Genomic DNA, 16671 nt, shown 5'->3' with positions numbered 1-16671 from the left:
AGCTCAAGTACGAGTACAAAAGTCAACACAAATTGCCAAAAACTATTACCCATCCCTGAGCGATGAAGAACAGATTTTGTTCCCCAAATCAAGTAAACGCTCAAGAGTCTAACTTAACCACAGAGCATGTACTCTTAACGACACGATCAGCGGAAGGGAAGAAGTCGGTATGGATAGCAGCATTCCTTCACCTCCAACAGAGTGACAAATCTTCCGGAAATATTTCAAGGTTATGCGGAGTCATATACCAACCTCATGGGATAGTCCTCAAGCATAAATCCTATTTGCTTGAAACTTCAAAACAAGCCCGAATGCTAGAGTTCCTGAGTAATCAAGGGCCTATTACGTCGGAGCACGATGAAGAAATGATTAGTGGTTAAGAACAAAGATAAAAGCGAATCACTAATGCGAACAAAGAGAAAACTCAACAGTCAATGCTTTATTTATAGACAAACAAGAGTCCAACAAACCGAAACAAGGTATATAAAAAAGACACGCGGAGCAGCGGCGCGCAGGCCGACCAGCTTCATAAATCACCCTTCCACAAAATGGGGTGTCCCTGGCCCAAACCCATTAGGCCAATATTAAACCAATCTCCATCTCCTTTCCCATATGGACCTCATCCTCATTTCATTCAACTAGACTAAACTTCAAAGTCCCAACAATCTTAACATCTTCCACTACTCTTATTTTCCAAAAATGAACATCATCCCCCTATTTATATAGCACGATATCGCTTGCTTCCCAAATGTATATGCCGTACATCTAAAAATGAAAATCACCCAAAAAAGGAGAAAAAAAAGGAGAAAAACACAAGTGAATTCAATAGATCGGGCACAAAAAAATGGAAATCCAGTTTACAGAATAGGATGGCAAGTCAATGTCAAAGCTAGGGATCCTCGGCTGAATTGTCACAGGAAAGAAACCCAAGACATGTTCGTGGACAACTTTGACCTCCATGATTTCGTCAAAACAGCTCTTCCAGATAGGCTCATGCAGGTCATACATCCCTTGCTAAATTCGGAAAAGAACAAAGACAACAACAGACAGAATAACATAACACGTCTAACGGAATCGGTCTGTTCAGCTGCATGGCCAGGTGAACAGACGGACGTCGGACATGTTGTCACTGAACTGTCATAAGGCCAAAACTTTCCTCCTTGGACAGGATGTACTACCTAGTAATAGAGGCAATGACAGAGAGAGAGCATGGTAGTCTAGGAGATCCCCTCTTTGTTGCAACATATCTGGAGGCTGAGCAAAATGACGCAGGAAAAGAGATCACTGTAAGATTTTCACAGGCTCGTGTGTCAATCTGGAATGATATCAATGAAGTACAAAAGACTTAACAAGTTTTCAATGGTCAGATTATCGATCATGGCTCATGTAACTTGATCTTTGAGCCCCAAAACAAACAAAAAAATAATAATAGAACTGAACTAAATTCAGAAACTGTGGCATTGCATATGTACAAAATCTTTAACTTTCAGACCAGGAATTGAGATGCAAATGTAAGTGGGCGTGTAGGTGATGGACTTCATGCTTTTGGAATAGCAGATAGCACAAAGCTACATGAAAATCTCTGTTGTTTTCCACTATGTTGTGAACTTGTGCCTTTGAAATTCGGACAATTTGGCAGAGAACTCCAAATGTACTTCCATCACGCTAATCTCGCAAGAAGGAAAGAATAGTCATATCGATTTTGTATTATAGGCTTACAACTTGAGGACTAATTCTACAAACTCTGAACAAACTTGTCAGTTGAACCCATCGAACCTGTCGATTTCAATTCAACAAAGGAAAATAAGTGCACAAACGAAATAAAAAATAAAGGCCAGTCTTTTCACAACAGAAAGAATTGTCAAGAAGCATAGAGATGCATAAATAGGAGTCACAAAAACTTGCCAAAGAAATGCTGATATGTAATGATTTCACGTTTAAAACCAACCGTTTTAAACCAAGATGCATCGTTGGCCTTCTCTGCGAGAAATAATTTCACGTTCGACCGATCCGATCCACCTGGGGACATCAGGGCAGCGGGCAGATCCGAGATTTTATTCTTTTAAGCTGTCGAGCGAGGTGGTGTTCGGACCAACTTTCGATGCGAAATCGATCTTCGACAACCTGATCTTCGATCGGTTGCAGCACTTGAGTTTTTTTTTTCTGCGTGACGTTACGGCGAAACCTTCCCGATAACAAAAGACGTGGCGGTTCATTTAATTATTGCAACTTAATAAATTTCTTTTGTGGTGATCGTAACATGCCTGATTTGGGAATTTTAACACTGATTTGGTAATTTTGAAAAGAGAATGTTTTGAATTAACTTTCCCAAAATACTCTTTGCGTTATCTATGCTATCCGTTAAAAAGGAAATATCTCCATTTTATTTTCCAGTTTAATTTATTCTCTCGAGCTAAAATTATAAGGCCCTCGACAACTTCACATCACCTTAATCTATGATGGTGTCGGTGAAAAACTTCCTAATACTATAGTTTGGAAGGAGAAACTTTGCAAAAAAATAAAATAATAATGATAACAATAATAACTTACGAGACAGCAAATAAGGCCTCCTCAACTTTTGGCAATAATGGAAATAAGAATGATAATTTGGGTTAATTATTCGGCGATACAGATCGGTCTCTAAATACTCGGTTTTCTTAATCAAATCCTAATCGATCGGGCAACAGATGGTAGATGGCACAATTAACTGGTAATCAAGAGAAGGCCGAGTGCAGGTGAATTCACCGGTTACGCAAGAGCAGAGACTCCGGTTCTAGTAGACTTCGACGTGCCATTGCTTGTTCTTCTTGAGCTGCGACAGCTTCTCTTCCCAGCTCTCGCCCCTCTCCTCTGCGACTCTCTTCAGGGTGCCCTGGATACCCGGCATCATTCCCTTCAGCCCGCAGAAGTAGATGTGAGCCCCTCCGTCCAGAAGCTTGAAGATTTTGTCGCTGTATTCCTCGATCTTGTCCTGGACATACATCTTGCCCCCCTTCTTGTTCTTCTGTTCCCTGCTCAGCGCTGTGTCGTACCTGAAGTTGTCTGGGTGATCTCTGAGGTACTTGGAGAACTCGATGTCATAGAGCAGGCTGTCTGAGTTGGCCACGCCGAGAAAGAGCCAGGCAAGGCCCCCAAACTTGTACTTGGGGACAGATTCCATGAACATGCGCCGAAGGTAGCCTCGGAATGGGGCGATGCCGGTACCGGTCGCAATCATTATGTGAGTGGCATTCGGGTCATCTTCAGGCAAAAGCATGATCTTCCCAGAAGGACCTGCAAAAGATACAATTATCAAAGTTGAGCTCTCTTTCAGTATCAGACATGCATGATGGTTGAGCTCCTCCTAGGACTGGCAGTATGAAAAAGATTTAACAGAAAATGGACTACCACAAGAAGCTGAGGAAATTAACCTAACAAACACAAGGTAGGCATGATTCGGACCGTAAAGAAATTACGTTCGAACTATCTTTGTCTATCAAATTGGGCAAACAAAGAGTATTGTCTCAATTCAAGTATGTTGTCAAACTATCTTCAAAGAGGCAATTGTAGCTAGGCTTTCAGTAAAATTCAGAAGTACGAGCAAGGTACTGCCCATAATGTGTTTCTTTTGAGTACAGTACTTCACATAAAAAGAAAGGAAAGGTAATAGTTTGAGAATGATGAAGTATATTGAGCTTCTGAAAATGCAAAACATTAATATATGTCCTTTGTCTCATCCTTGTGTAGTGTCTCATACTTGTGGTCTTCCAGAGCGCATTACTGAGGATTCAACAGACATCCGTGGCTCAGTGGCAGATGGCACCACATTAGGTCTCCCATTCTTGCAAACTAGAGTCCAAGACCAACAGCTCTCACACTAAAGAAACACTGTTAACTCAGCTCATCTTTGCTAATACTTTCGCAAACAGTCACAACTCTAATTGAATCATTCCATAGGTATCTTAAAATAAATAAAAAATTAAAACTTTTTTTTGGTTTACAATCCAAGCTTGAGCACAAATGGGAGATTGATTCTAGCACCAATCTGAAGGAGCCATTCATCAATCTGAAGGACCCAATACAATCAACTCTTAAAACACAACGCTTAGTGAGAATTCAGCAGCAATTTTGGTTCTTGACCTTAGTCAGTAGTGAAGCATTCTTTCGGCACTTTCATCTTATCAATGAAAAAATGCACATATGAATTGCCAACAGGTGGAAAGCCAGCATCCCAGGCTTCATTAAAGACAGAAGGTGAAAATCTAAGCAGCTATGATTGTTATCTTGTTATACACAAACATGCACAAGGTGCGATGGCATCAGAATGATTTCTTGCAACTACCAATTCTTGGCCAATTAACGGGAAAAAGAGTATTTTTTTATCATTAGACATTTAATTCAAAGAGGGCACTCGAGATGCACAAACCAGGAAAAATAATCAGCCATACCTGTGATTTGAACTTTATCTCCAGGCTTTGCATTACAAAGAAAGTTGCTGCACACTCCGATTTTAGAAGGATCCTCCTTCCCTGTCTCGGGATCATAATAGAGAGCTCGGCGGACACAGAAGCTGGCCGTTCTACCATCGAAAGAGTCACCATACCTGGTAGATGCAATTGAGTAAAGACGAACGTTGTGAGGGCTCCCTGGTTTCTTCGGATTTTCACCCTGTGATGCCACACAATGATGATGATTATAGACTGCTCAGCACTGAGTTATTGTTTTAATTGAACAAAGAACTCATCAAACAAAGCACGTTTAGAAAATTTGGAGCAGCTGCTCAAGTTGAAACAAATCAAATGATGCAGATAAGCATCGCAAAAAATGAGAGTACAGTAAGTCAATGGGATTCATATACATTGGCAAGAATTCATGTCAAGAGATAGAAAGAAAACATTCCTTTAGTGAGATGGAGCATAAATAATCGACATACATTAAGTATCTTAATACAAGATCTCTTCCAACACTACATTAATCCTCATCAAGGGAACTTGACAAGGGAAATTAAAGTCTTCTTGCTTTTGCTCGAATCATCAGTAACTCACGCCACTCATACACATTCAACTAATCGCATCACAAACTAGAGAGCCAAAGTGGAAAAAATAAGGATTACGGCTCCATAACTAGCAACTTACAGGAGGAATTACACCATAGCTCTGTCCTTCCCAGTAGGGGACGTTGCCGCCATGATCAATAACAACATGACAAACCTCACCAGGCGCTTTTGGGCCTACAAGCCTCTCAACAGAAACAATGGTTGCTGTATAAGGCTCCTTTGGCTTGAATGTATTTAATGGGGGCTCTTTGGCAACCTCGAGTTGCAATGGAGAGACAGAAACTTTTGGTGCATTTGCTTGCTGCACCGACATGCATATTGTATACCCGTATTTGGATCTTGCATTCTTGGTACTCAGGTCCAATGTCAATACGGGTGCCCATAATGTACCACAGAAACTGAGAGTATGTGGCTGCAATTCATTAGAAACTAGTTAGCTTAACAGAGTTACAAAATTCACTCACTGGGCAGAACAGAGTACTGCTACAAACTTTACTATAGATATAAGAATCTCATAACAAAATGTTCGACTTTTTCAGCAACCAGTGGGACATAAACCAAGAAAGGCAAAAAAGAACTCACAGCCAAAACTTTAAAGAGACTCATACATACTTCATCAGATTTAGGTGTGTGTCACTATTCTTAGAAGCGAAAAACAAAAACCAACAGAATGGATGCCCTATGCTGCACCTTACTCATAAATGAACCAAAGAGAATGCCATATTGCCATCTGGTAATCTATGTTTGCTGCTCAATTTGCATTTGGATCAAGTCCAGCATTGAAGACTCCATTTTTCAGTTTAACAGTATATAGCAATTCAACTAGATTCAAAATATTACGCCGTACAAGCACAGAAAAAGAATTCCATTCATGTTCACAACAAGATTGCTTTGACCCCAACGGATAAGAGTTATGGTAGGCCTCTTCTATGTACAATTAGACAAAAGAGGATGGGTACGTGATGTGTGTGTGTGTGTGTGTGTGAGTGGAATTGTGCTGGCCAGGAAAAAAAGGGAAACAAATTGCATCACCAAACTCAGACACTTCTTTGACCCAAAAAAAAAAATCAGACACTTCCATCCCCACCAGAAATATCCTTCAAATTGAACCACCACATGAAATTTACAGAAGTTACCACTTATCAGAAACACCATACACTAAATTTCTCCATTTTGACAGCAACTTCATTGTATATATTCTCAAGTTTGAAACTTTTCCGCGGTGATGCAACTGAGGAGTGCAACAGAATTGAGAATTTCTACCCTCCTTGGGGACAAGAGTGTCAAAAGAAGATGACTTTTTTCCCGACCTCGCATCATTGACAATCTAACCAAAAGCAACAAGGACCAAAAGCATAATGCATGGAAAATATTCATTTACCGGCGGACGCAATAAAACCAGAGAGAGCACAGACTCCTGAAAAAAGAAAGGAACAAAAGAACAGCTACCTTAAACACCGATCTTCTAATAGATGAATCGCCACCAACAGGAACAGCAACAGAAACCTGCAAAAAATCACTTCACCGATCAGTTCCCCACAAACCCAAAAACACAAAAAGAAAAAAAAAAGAGTTAAAGAAGCAAACAATGGAAAAAGGTAATCAACAAAGTCGCACTTCAGGAAGCAAAGAAAACGCTAAAGAAGCGAGCAAAATCGTGCTAATCAGATGGAAGCCGCCATTTGGGTTATTCTCGAGTCCAGTCCAACTTTCGTTTCCAAGAACTTCCCCTTACTTTTTCTCTCGAGCCCCGAACAGCAAACCAAAACACCGATCAAGATCGACGCCACCCACCTGAGATACAGCCGAGTGAGCCATTGGATGAATCGGGAGCAGCGAAACCGCTTGCGGCCAAGTACAATCAAAGGGCAGATTTACGGTGGGGTATACAAGGGACGACGAGCCGACAAAGGGCATGAGGATCAGGCGAAAATCAAGAGCGAGCTCAACTTGTGTTTAAGTAAAAGATTGGACAGTGACCCTTTAGAGAGAGGCAAGAGACAACTTGGGTTCTTTGATTCAGGCTCCCCAAGAATGCCTCTCCGTCTCAATTGACTCTCCAATCTCTGCTTTTGAAGTCTCTGCTTCTTTCAGATGGCCCAAAAGACAAAATGAACAGCATCAGAACCTGCCCTCTCGAAAAAACGAAAAAAATTAGGTGCTCCGCCACGTCATCTTTGAGACACCTCATTCAATGAACGACACGTGTTCAGCGGGCTCACTTTTCCGATTTTTTTAAAATCTGTTTTTCTCTCACATTTTTCTTTCCGTAAACACCCCCACAGCCGACACTCTCTCTCTCCAAGTATCTGCAAAAGGAAGAAGATGATGAAGATTACGAGGAAAATGAATGCGAAGCATAAGCAAAACCAGAAGCATTTCCAACGATGGCGACGGCCCACTCTCTCCCTCTTCAAGTGATAGGATCCCTCACCTTCATCTTTTTTTTTTTTCTTTTTCGTGCCCGAATCTGCGGCCAGCGGCAAGGGAGCCGGCAGCGAGGGAGCCGGCGGCGAGGGAGCCGGTGGTAAGGGAGCCGCGGGCTGAGCCACTGAGATCGCGGGAGGCAAGGCCGAGTACTTGAACAGAGATTAGAAGAGAGAGATCAGGGGCGGCGAGGAGAGATTTTGCAAAAACTTGGAGAGAGAAAGTGGGCCGTGGGCTGCAAACGGGCGCGAGGACCCCCGCCTCGGCCTCTCCGCCCCGCGTCCTCGCCGCCCGCGATCTCGGCCGCTCAGCCCGCGGCTCTCTCGTCGCCGGCCGCAGACGGGTACAAGGTCGCTTCAGCCGCGATGAGCGGCGATCTCGAACGCGAAGCTCGCCCTCAACCAGATCTTGACCCCCGCCTCCGCCTCCGCCTCCACCTCCACCTCGGTCTCTCCGCCGCCGCGTCCTAGCAGTCCGCGATTTGGGCGGCTCAGCCCGCGGCTCCCTTGCGGCCGGCTGTTGGTTGAAGATGTGAAGATGAAGGTGAGGGGACTGATTAGTGTGAAGGAGGTTTTGCTCCCGGAGGGTGTCCTGGGTGGCCCGCCGTAGGCGGTGGTTGCCCCCCTCTCCGGTCGACGGCGGCGCTGATGATTTCACCACCCAGAAATGCCGTCCTACGTTTTGCAGAGAAACTTGGAGAGAGAGGGGGGGGGTGGGGCCTGTGGGGGTGTTTACGGAAAGAAAAATGTGAGAGAAAAATAGATTTTAAAAAATCTGAAATCTGGGCTCCGCTGGACACGTGTCGATCATCAAATGGGGTGTCTCAGAGATGACGTGGCGCTCCAGGAGCACCCAATATTTTCTCCAAAAACATCAAAAACCCATCCAGACTTTTTTTTCAAAAAATGCAGATTTGCATCCTTACTTTCATCGAACACGTGCAAAATCGTAGATATTGCCACGTTTCTTTCTCGATAATAAGAACAGCTTCGCGTATTGCGTGTCAAAACTTCACCTTGATTAAAATAAAGTTAACAAAAACCAACACCCATCAATTTTATCTTAATTGCATCGTCCCTATGATCTATGTAGCGAGGTGACTTATCATCCCTCCAAACAAAATCTAGCCAATTTGGAAAACCTACTTAAGATAAAGTTAGTTAGGCCATTTACTTTATTGAGTCCTGGCGGATGTTGGTGGGTTTCAACGTGATAGGCTAATAGCAATTGTAATTTTTCCTTCAAAGTAACATATTTGTGTCCGACAAATTCTCGGTCAAAAAACTGAAATTCCCAATTATAAACCTTTTGCGATCGACACGGTTGGTTCGGATGTTTTGGAATCTTTCGGCTCATCGGGATATTGCCATTTTGAATCTCATCAATCACGTGCAAATTATTTTGGTCAAGTCTATTTGTATATGCCAGAAGTTTGAATTTAACCGGTTCATTGGGGTGTGTAGCGTGCTCGATGAGCCTTTAGGTTACCCAATCTCTGAAAAGGAAAAAATGAAATCCCTATTTTATGCTGCTATGGCGTTGTAATCCGTGGACCGCGTAATCACTAGTCCGAGCATATCATTAATAAATCTCTAATTAGCTTATGCCTTGGGCATTTCCTATCTTGTGTGAGGAAATTTCGTGACTTTTTAGCGGCATGTGGTGAGGTTGTGATGACGGGCTTTTCAACCCCTCTTGACATGTTTAGAAACGGTAATGCTGCGGATCCATCTTCTCCATCCTTTTACTAATAGAAAAAAATTACAAATAAAAGGTTGCATATTTAACATCAAAACTAATTGTGAAAGAATTGAGTTAGCAAATGCTGATTCAAACAGTGGCAATGAGTGTATTTTGATGATATCAGAACTCCCATAAGACAACTTTCTTAGTTTCATGGACAAAGCATATTAGTCTTAAGTTTAGGACAGACGAATTAAGAAAGTTCTGAACACAAAGAAGCCGACATGTATTTTTTTTTTTAATTGACTTTACGACCCATTAATCTTCATTGTCCCGACTCCTAACTATGCAGCGGACGGAACAATTCGTGCTATGCTTTTAGTCGAGAGTTTGTTCTTTTCGCATCAACCAGCTCAATCTTAATCTTTGTGCCAATCAAATTATTCGAATTGATTTTCGACCCGAAATAAGTCCTATATAGATACGAGACGAGTGCGGATCAAGAGCTAAAGCTTCGAGATTTTAAGACCTCGAGACCCTCGTGCAATCTCGCAAAAATTGCTCGATAGGCATTCTCTTCCTCGAATATTGGCTTTGACTTTTATTAAATCCGGTAAGTCAAGATCTAACAAAATGAGGGTGGTAGAGATAGTTATGAAAAAACATACGAGCCGTGGTTTGTTTTGTCTTTATTTCAAAAGCCCAGTTTTCAATTTTTCCAGTTTTATTCGATTTTCGATTTCTTTTCCAATGAAGGGAAGGCGCTACACAGCCCTTTAGAAAGGTCGCAATCAAGGTTGCCTTCTTGAGTGGTAACGGTGATTAAAGCTAAACTTGAGTAAGAGGGAGGTTATTTCTTTAGATTAAAGAATGAATGGTGATATTTTATCTCCCTGTTTTTAACAAAGTTGGTAGTATCTTTCGCAATCATCTACTTAGGCCTCATCTTTAGGAGCTAGCTTTCAAGGAAAGTTTATTTGAGAAGATATTTTTGATAAATTTTGAAAACCATTTGTTCTACTTGAAAAAGATCTTCCGGGTGCCATTCTCATCAATCTCGAGCCGTAACGTAACACCGGACGTTCTTCTCCGTGAAACCACCGCCTCGGGTGCTTATGAGCCTTCCGTCGGGAGAAGAGGTATCATCCGGCGAAGCAATTTGTAGGGATTGAGCTTTTGACGTTTGCCCTTGCAATTCTTCCAAATCGTCGAACCGTCTTGTCTATTGTCATAGTCAAATTCGGCTTGTTGAAGGGGTGGAGTTGGCGTGTACATGTTGTGACAATGGAACTCAACAATCGAGTCGCCATTGTTTCGGGCTTGAATTGGAACAAATGGACACGATTATACTATTGCGATATTTAAGATGCAACTAAATTGTTTTGGGGAGAGAGAAAATAAATGTGGTACCATTCGATTCGGGCATAAGCCAGTCCATTAGGATCCATGGGCCTGAAACCGGCCCAAGCGTGCCAAGCTCTATCATGCTTGGGCCGGTACAGCCTGATGCCCAGTTCTATTCATTGCATTTGGGATTTGTATAGTAACCATTTTGGTTCTCTAATTGTCCCAAAAAAAAAAAAAAATTGAGAATCCTGTTTGGTAACGTAACTTATTTTAATTCTGATTCTGTTCCCAAAAACAGTTTTAGAGCAAAAATAAGAACAAAAAAAAAAGAATCACTTTTGAGAATCACAAAATAGAATGCAGTCCTATATCTTTCACTTTTCTCTTTCAATTCTCTCGTCGCTTTTTTCCTTGATTTCCGAGATTTTTGTCATTAAAGTCGAAAAATAATGAGGTCTCTGGCCCAACAGGCGCAACCCTGAAATAGGGTCCAATCGAAGCCCAAAGAGCGAACCAGCAGGGAGATGCATCGGCCATTCTCAGCCCTCGATCCTGGGACCCACGAGATCCAAAGGTCGAGATCCGGCTACACACGTGCGTGCGCTCCACACGATCTTGCTCACCCACAGCGAGAGATTATCGTGTCGATTCCGTTATCAGGACTTGGTGGTTTCATTTGCAACGGTCGTTGCGTGGTGGTGGTGGTGCTCTTCCGCCACTGTACGGACATGGCCTCGCTCTCGCTCTCCAGTGCACCGCCATGTCTGCGCTTCAGTACTTCTTCACCTCTTCGTCAGGTGCTTCTTCTTCTTCGTCTCGTCCTATGTTGACCTGCGCATGTCGGGGTTCAATGTCGGTTCTGCGATTCGTGTGTTTTTAGCGATTTTTTTTTTTTTTGGAATGATTCAATGTGATGGAGGAAATGAAGCGGAGCGGAGGAGAATCTAATCGGTTCGAGTTTGAGGATTAGGGTTTCTTGATACAATATTGTGATTACTGATTAGTTTCCACTTCGGTTCCCGATTGAACTGTGCAATGCAAAAGCTACTTCTTAACAGGAGGACTCTTTCGGCCCAAAAAAAAAAAAAAAGGAGGACTCTGTTGTTTGATTTCTGGTCCATATGCTTTGATTTTTTACTGGCGCTTATGTGTCTGTCGCAGACTCAACCACTTGGAAATGCACACGGCTGGTGTTTGGGTATGGAGAAGTTTAAGCCGTGCTCCAGGAGGAGGTAGAATCTGTCATTTCTTGGGTTCCTGGTGATCACGTTTTCTGTTGTTTCGACAATGCTGTTGCATGACAATGAACGAGTCATATTCCAAATTCTGAAAGACGTGCGAAGTACATGGCATTTCCTTGGACAACTAATGTAGTTCAATGATGCATGTTCCACCACGTTGTTGAGGGGTTTTAACAGAATTGTGCCGAAAAGGTATCAATGATAATTGGATGAAACGGTTTCTTTGACCTTAATCTTCTTTCTGTCCAACTTGAACTCATAATTCTAAATTAATTGTTTAGGATTTTCCTTTAAGGGATTGCTTACATACTATATAAGACTGCAATGTTGGACAAGCAGTATTCTACTGTCTTTTTTTTAGAGTTTATCTTTGGCCAAATATCTTTTAGATCTTTCGTAGAGCATATTTACCAACTCATATTTTTGGTCTTTAGGCTGCATGTGTTTAAATGCTGTGGAAATATAGGCACTATGCAGTTTCTCATCAACCTTTTATGTCTGAGAAGAAGAATAATAGAGTGGCACATTTGGGTCTAATAATACAGGAGAACTTTGATATGTGCAGTCGGTCAAGATGCGGAAGAAGCTTTCAAAAAGACAGTAGAAATTGACAGGTTGATAGATCTGCTGAGGCATGCAAATCCTCAGGAGGTGAGCGGATGATGCTTTGTTTTTCTCCCCTAATGAGCAATTGGATAGAGTAAAAAACTTTTCATGAGACAGACAGAGAGAGACAGAGAGATGATATCCATATGACCGATCAATAAGTTAAAATGCGAATATATTCTCCTCCTGATTTTGCTTTTCAATCTTCATGCAGCTTCAGAAAACAGTTGTGGAGAACATCCTGGCCTTCAATGAGGGCTTCTGGATTAGACTTGCTGCAAGAACTGATACCTGCAAGTCAGAAGATGATAAAGCATGGTTCTTGTACTTGTTTGATTCTGCTGTGTTAATCTTTTCCTTTGCTAAATCAGTCCTTTGTACTTGTTGAGAAATGGTTTGACATCATTTCATATCTATGCAGAAAGATTACGAGGAATTGGCTCTTTCTGTGATGAGCATAGTGGACCGCATTGTCCATAAAACTAATGTATCTTTCTCCCTTACGTCTACATGCACAAGCACATTTGGACAATTCACCTTTAGCACCCTGGCTTGTACATTGAGGGTCTTTATTTTATTATTGCACTTTATCTTTTTTGCTTGCTTCTGCAGGAAAAGATAGAATCTTCAACTGATGTTCTCCAGGGAATTTTAAAGCCTGTTGTTGATGAAAAGGAAGAGATTTCCTGGCCTCCCAGAGACCCTGAGGCTCTTAAAGCAATGGAGGAAGTATGTGTTTCAAATATTTACTAAGTTGTTGCTTTTCTGTGGCAGTTTAGTGTACTCAAATGATCTATAGTACCAGCAACAGCTGAGCCTTATCCCACTGAATGGAGTCAGCTCATTGTTCTACTCACAATGAGGATGAATTTGATTTTGTCTATTGTTCATCATCCAATCGCATGGTTTATTTAGGATCTGTCAGGGGCTTCTACTTTAACTTTCGATGAACTTTGTGGAAATCACGCTCTTAACTTTAATTAACTTGAAATGATGAAGAACTTTCAAATTTTTAAATATTCAAATATCGAATCGTATATAATATTTCATAATATTACCATATTTTGGAGGGGAATTCACAGGGAAATGTTATAAGTTGCTGAAAAATGGCCACCAAACATGGCCTTCACTTTTCCTTCCTTTTTTCATCAATCTTGACCCCCACATAGAGTAGCTTGCTGATTGGTCATGCATAAATAATAAAAAGATGAGAGCTAGAGAATTGAAAAGTGTTCATGTTTTGTTGCTTCTCTGCACATGAAGATATTTTATTATTTCGAAGGTGAATTGTTTTCCGGCAGCTTCATTATCATTTCATCCTATCTCATCATTGCACTCATAAGACACTTAGTGGTTTATGTTGTGATCATATGTATTGAGCAGAGTAGGTTTTTCCTAGGAAGTAACGCAAATGGAGCAAGAAGGTCAACTAGATGAAGGATTCCTCTCTGAAGTTAATGCACAGTTAAGACAAGTAAGTCTATTTGCTACTTCTGGGGACATCTGCCTGAACATATTTTGGTTATAATGGTCCTTCCTCATTATGATCTTTCTTTAATCCGTTTGCTCAACTAAGTGCTATTTCTTCTCCTGATCATCGTCCGTCTTTTGTGGTTGATATTGGTTCATTTCATGATGGCAACTCAACTCAAAATGTGAGGTAGAGTGAAAAATTATTCTTGTATATATTATCTAGGGTTGAAATTTCAATTTTATCACTTAAATTGGTTATGCTGATAAAATTTCTCAAAGAACTGAGTGTTTTTTTAATCATAATAAAGATTCTTATTTGATAATACCAACTCTGTCTGTTTCCTTTGCGAGCAAAACAGTATGTTGATGCCAATATCTGTTCTACGAGTTTCTTGCATATTAGTAGGTTTTCATATCTATACCATGTGCAGGCAAAGGAAGATGGAGACAAGCCCGGGCTTGTGGCTATGCTACAGAAAGTCTTGCAACTTTATGCTTCTAGAGTTCTCTCCAAGCGCAGTTATGCCAAGAGAGGTGAATAACAGTGAGCAAGTTGATAATTCTTACGCGAACCTCGAACCTCAAAGGAGGTAGTAGTTATGTGAACGGTTACAACATCAACTGCTATTGGTTTGTTGACTCTCAACTAGATCTATATTAACATTCAAAGTAAAAAATCATAGAGGTAGATTTTTTAAGGAAAAGTTAATGTTTCGATTATTGGGGCAATTTAGCTATCAATTCATTGTGTTTAATTTCTCACTTATAGTTGCAATCTCTCGAGTTTAATTAGTTGGGGAGACTGGGAACTTTGGACATAGGATAATTATCTTGTTCTCTGGTTCTCCATGTCCCTTGAGAATCTTTTCATATTCTTTGACATGCCGTAATGAGGCCGATTACGAAGCTGACCTTGTGATATGAATGAATTGCAGGAAATGAAGTGTTGAAGGCAGAGGAGTTTTTGGAGGTCCTTATAAAAGGTGGTTATCACATGAATTTAGTTATGCACAGTGCTTTCATACTGTAAATTTGTCGACTCGACCATATTGTGTCTTCATAAAGGGTGTTCGCTTAGTCACTTTTTCAGTACTTATATGGTCACATTTTGTCTGTGGCCGCATTAGAAGATATGTTTAAAGTCATGCACAATGAGATCAATTGTAGGCGCAGAAAAGGTTAGCCAATTATATATGCCTCCATTCTCATAGCCCTATATGCGAAGGCTAGTTTTTGGGGGACCAATTGCCATTTCCGACTATTGACTTTTAATCCATCCTTCTTTCTGTTATCAAAAGTCCGTGAGAAGCTAGAAGGAGAACCCAATCTATCCTTTTTCGGCTTTTAAGGAAAATACAAAGGAACAAATTTTCCTTTGAAGTGTTCAGTCAATGTTCATATCTCATTTTCATCTACGCCTTAGATAAGTTTTCAGTGCAAATCATGAGGAAAGGTTGTATGTATGATTATTTGATGACAAATTGTCAATATTGGACATTATGAAGTCCTGGCTTAAGTAAAAAATCACAGCTAAAGCAAGAAAGTTATTGCCAGAAAGCAGAGCTACCTCCTATAGGTTGCAAGCCTGATTTTAGTTTGACGATCCTCCTTCATCTCCTTTGGCAATAAAAAGAGGTCATCTCAGGTTGGGTATACATTGTAATCTAGCTAACTAATTGTTCAAGTTTCTGACCCCCAAAAAAAAAAATTTGTTTTAGTTGAGTGTACCTCTCCATGCACACCAGGTCTGCCTTACAGAATGCTTTGTAGATTAAAAGGTTGTTCTTATATCTTGGTTATAATAAGGTATTAGATGCAGTAGTTTCATTATCTGAAGGGCGCACGATTTTCTTACTTTTTCTATGGACACTGTCTATACTGGGCCAAGCTTGATTGGTTAATGAGATTTAAGGCTTTTATGAGGTGATTGTGGGAAAATTGATTTTGTCATACATCGAAAGCCAAGTGACAACCTATGTAAGTTGACTTCAAAAATGTTGAATGATGATGAATATTTTGCCTTTTGGCTTTGTGAGAATTTTATAGCTGGCCTCTGGTACAAGCAGCTCTTAATTTAGAGAAATCTTGTGAAGTACACTGTTGCAGTATTGCTGTCTGGTGTTCTTCATCTACTATATGTTTTGGGTCAATGAGCTGATGATTTTTTCTGTCCATTCTTGTTTTGGTGCCTCAATCATGGATGGCTCATGGCAACAGCTCCAGAGGAAGAATGGAATAAGCTATTGCTCGATGGCATGACATTTGGGAAGGGCGATGTTTCGCCAGAAGATTTATACGCAGTCATAAAGAAGCGAATAGAGCGAACTTTGATCCGAACAGTAAGTCCCTTTGTTAACCTTGCCGGCCACATTTTGATGAGTCTTTTTCGTCACTTCTGTAGCTCTTTGATGTCTCTGACATTCCGTTTCCTCTCTTATTAGGAAGGAGGTTCTTACCAGCAGAGGGTCCTCACGGAGTACCTAAAAGGCATCCAATCAAGAGCAGAGGAGATCGTACAAGTATTTCAAGGGAAACCCGAGTAGTGCGTATGTGCAGTGTTGATAGGTTTCCTGGGCGGCTCATCATCCGCACATGAGCATAGCTAGTCTTTGGTTACAACACTAGAAAGAAGAAGACGACAATTCAGAGAACTTCAGATTTTTCTGCTTAATTCCATTCGACGTTCCATTCACGCTCGAAAATCTGTGTGGAGCATCTTGATTCATTTCAGATGAGAAAGGTGTGCTCTACAGTTGCTCTTAATGTAGATTTAACTTCATTGTTTATTCACTTATGTTGTTGAACTTGTAAAATATATGGAGCAGTTTCATGAAAAGCTTCGGCGAGTGAAAACTTATG

The 16671-nt window shown here is 41.0% G+C and overlaps 2 protein-coding genes across 8 annotated transcripts in view; one reads left to right on the top strand and one right to left on the bottom strand.

The window, feature by feature from the left end:
• Positions 1–7056, bottom strand: part of LOC115732433 (ferredoxin--NADP reductase, root isozyme, chloroplastic) — a 27517-nt gene extending 20461 nt beyond the window's left edge. The window contains exons 1-5 of one of the 3 annotated variants that reach the window (XM_048285113.1): positions 6830–7049; positions 6485–6541; positions 5115–5447; positions 4428–4647; positions 2770–3273 (exon numbers count right to left, since the gene is read on the bottom strand). In XM_048285113.1, coding sequence (XP_048141070.1) covers positions 2774–3273; positions 4428–4647; positions 5115–5447; positions 6485–6541; positions 6830–6952 — 1233 coding nt within the window. In that variant the 5' untranslated portion in view covers positions 6953–7049 and the 3' untranslated portion in view covers positions 2770–2773. Of the gene's footprint in view, positions 1–2769; positions 3274–4427; positions 4648–5114; positions 5448–6192; positions 6223–6484; positions 6542–6829 lie in introns of those variants that run through there. The other 2 variants (XM_048285115.1, XM_048285117.1) reach the window with 2 other exon arrangements.
• LOC115728263 overlaps positions 1–16671 on the top strand; it is a 22862-nt gene extending 6191 nt beyond the window's left edge. Inside the window, exons 1-11 of one of the 5 annotated variants that reach the window (XM_030658605.2) lie at positions 11128–11289; positions 11654–11724; positions 12279–12384; positions 12554–12652; positions 12761–12826; positions 12952–13068; positions 13739–13813; positions 14244–14346; positions 14748–14795; positions 16030–16151; positions 16254–16671. In XM_030658605.2, coding sequence (XP_030514465.2) covers positions 11221–11289; positions 11654–11724; positions 12279–12384; positions 12554–12652; positions 12761–12826; positions 12952–13068; positions 13739–13813; positions 14244–14346; positions 14748–14795; positions 16030–16151; positions 16254–16355 — 978 coding nt within the window. In that variant the 5' untranslated portion in view covers positions 11128–11220 and the 3' untranslated portion in view covers positions 16356–16671. Of the gene's footprint in view, positions 1–11115; positions 11290–11653; positions 11725–12278; positions 12385–12553; positions 12653–12760; positions 12827–12951; positions 13069–13738; positions 13814–14243; positions 14347–14747; positions 14796–16029; positions 16152–16253 lie in introns of those variants that run through there. The other 4 variants (XM_030658606.2, XM_030658607.2, XM_048285132.1 and 1 more) reach the window with 4 other exon arrangements.

The sequence above is a fragment of the Rhodamnia argentea genome, chromosome 9, assembly GCF_020921035.1.
Source record: "Rhodamnia argentea isolate NSW1041297 chromosome 9, ASM2092103v1, whole genome shotgun sequence".
Taxonomy (NCBI): Eukaryota; Viridiplantae; Streptophyta; class Magnoliopsida; order Myrtales; family Myrtaceae; genus Rhodamnia; species Rhodamnia argentea.
The sequence above is the reverse complement of the archived record's forward strand: the minus strand, read 5'-3'. Positions and strand labels throughout refer to the sequence as shown.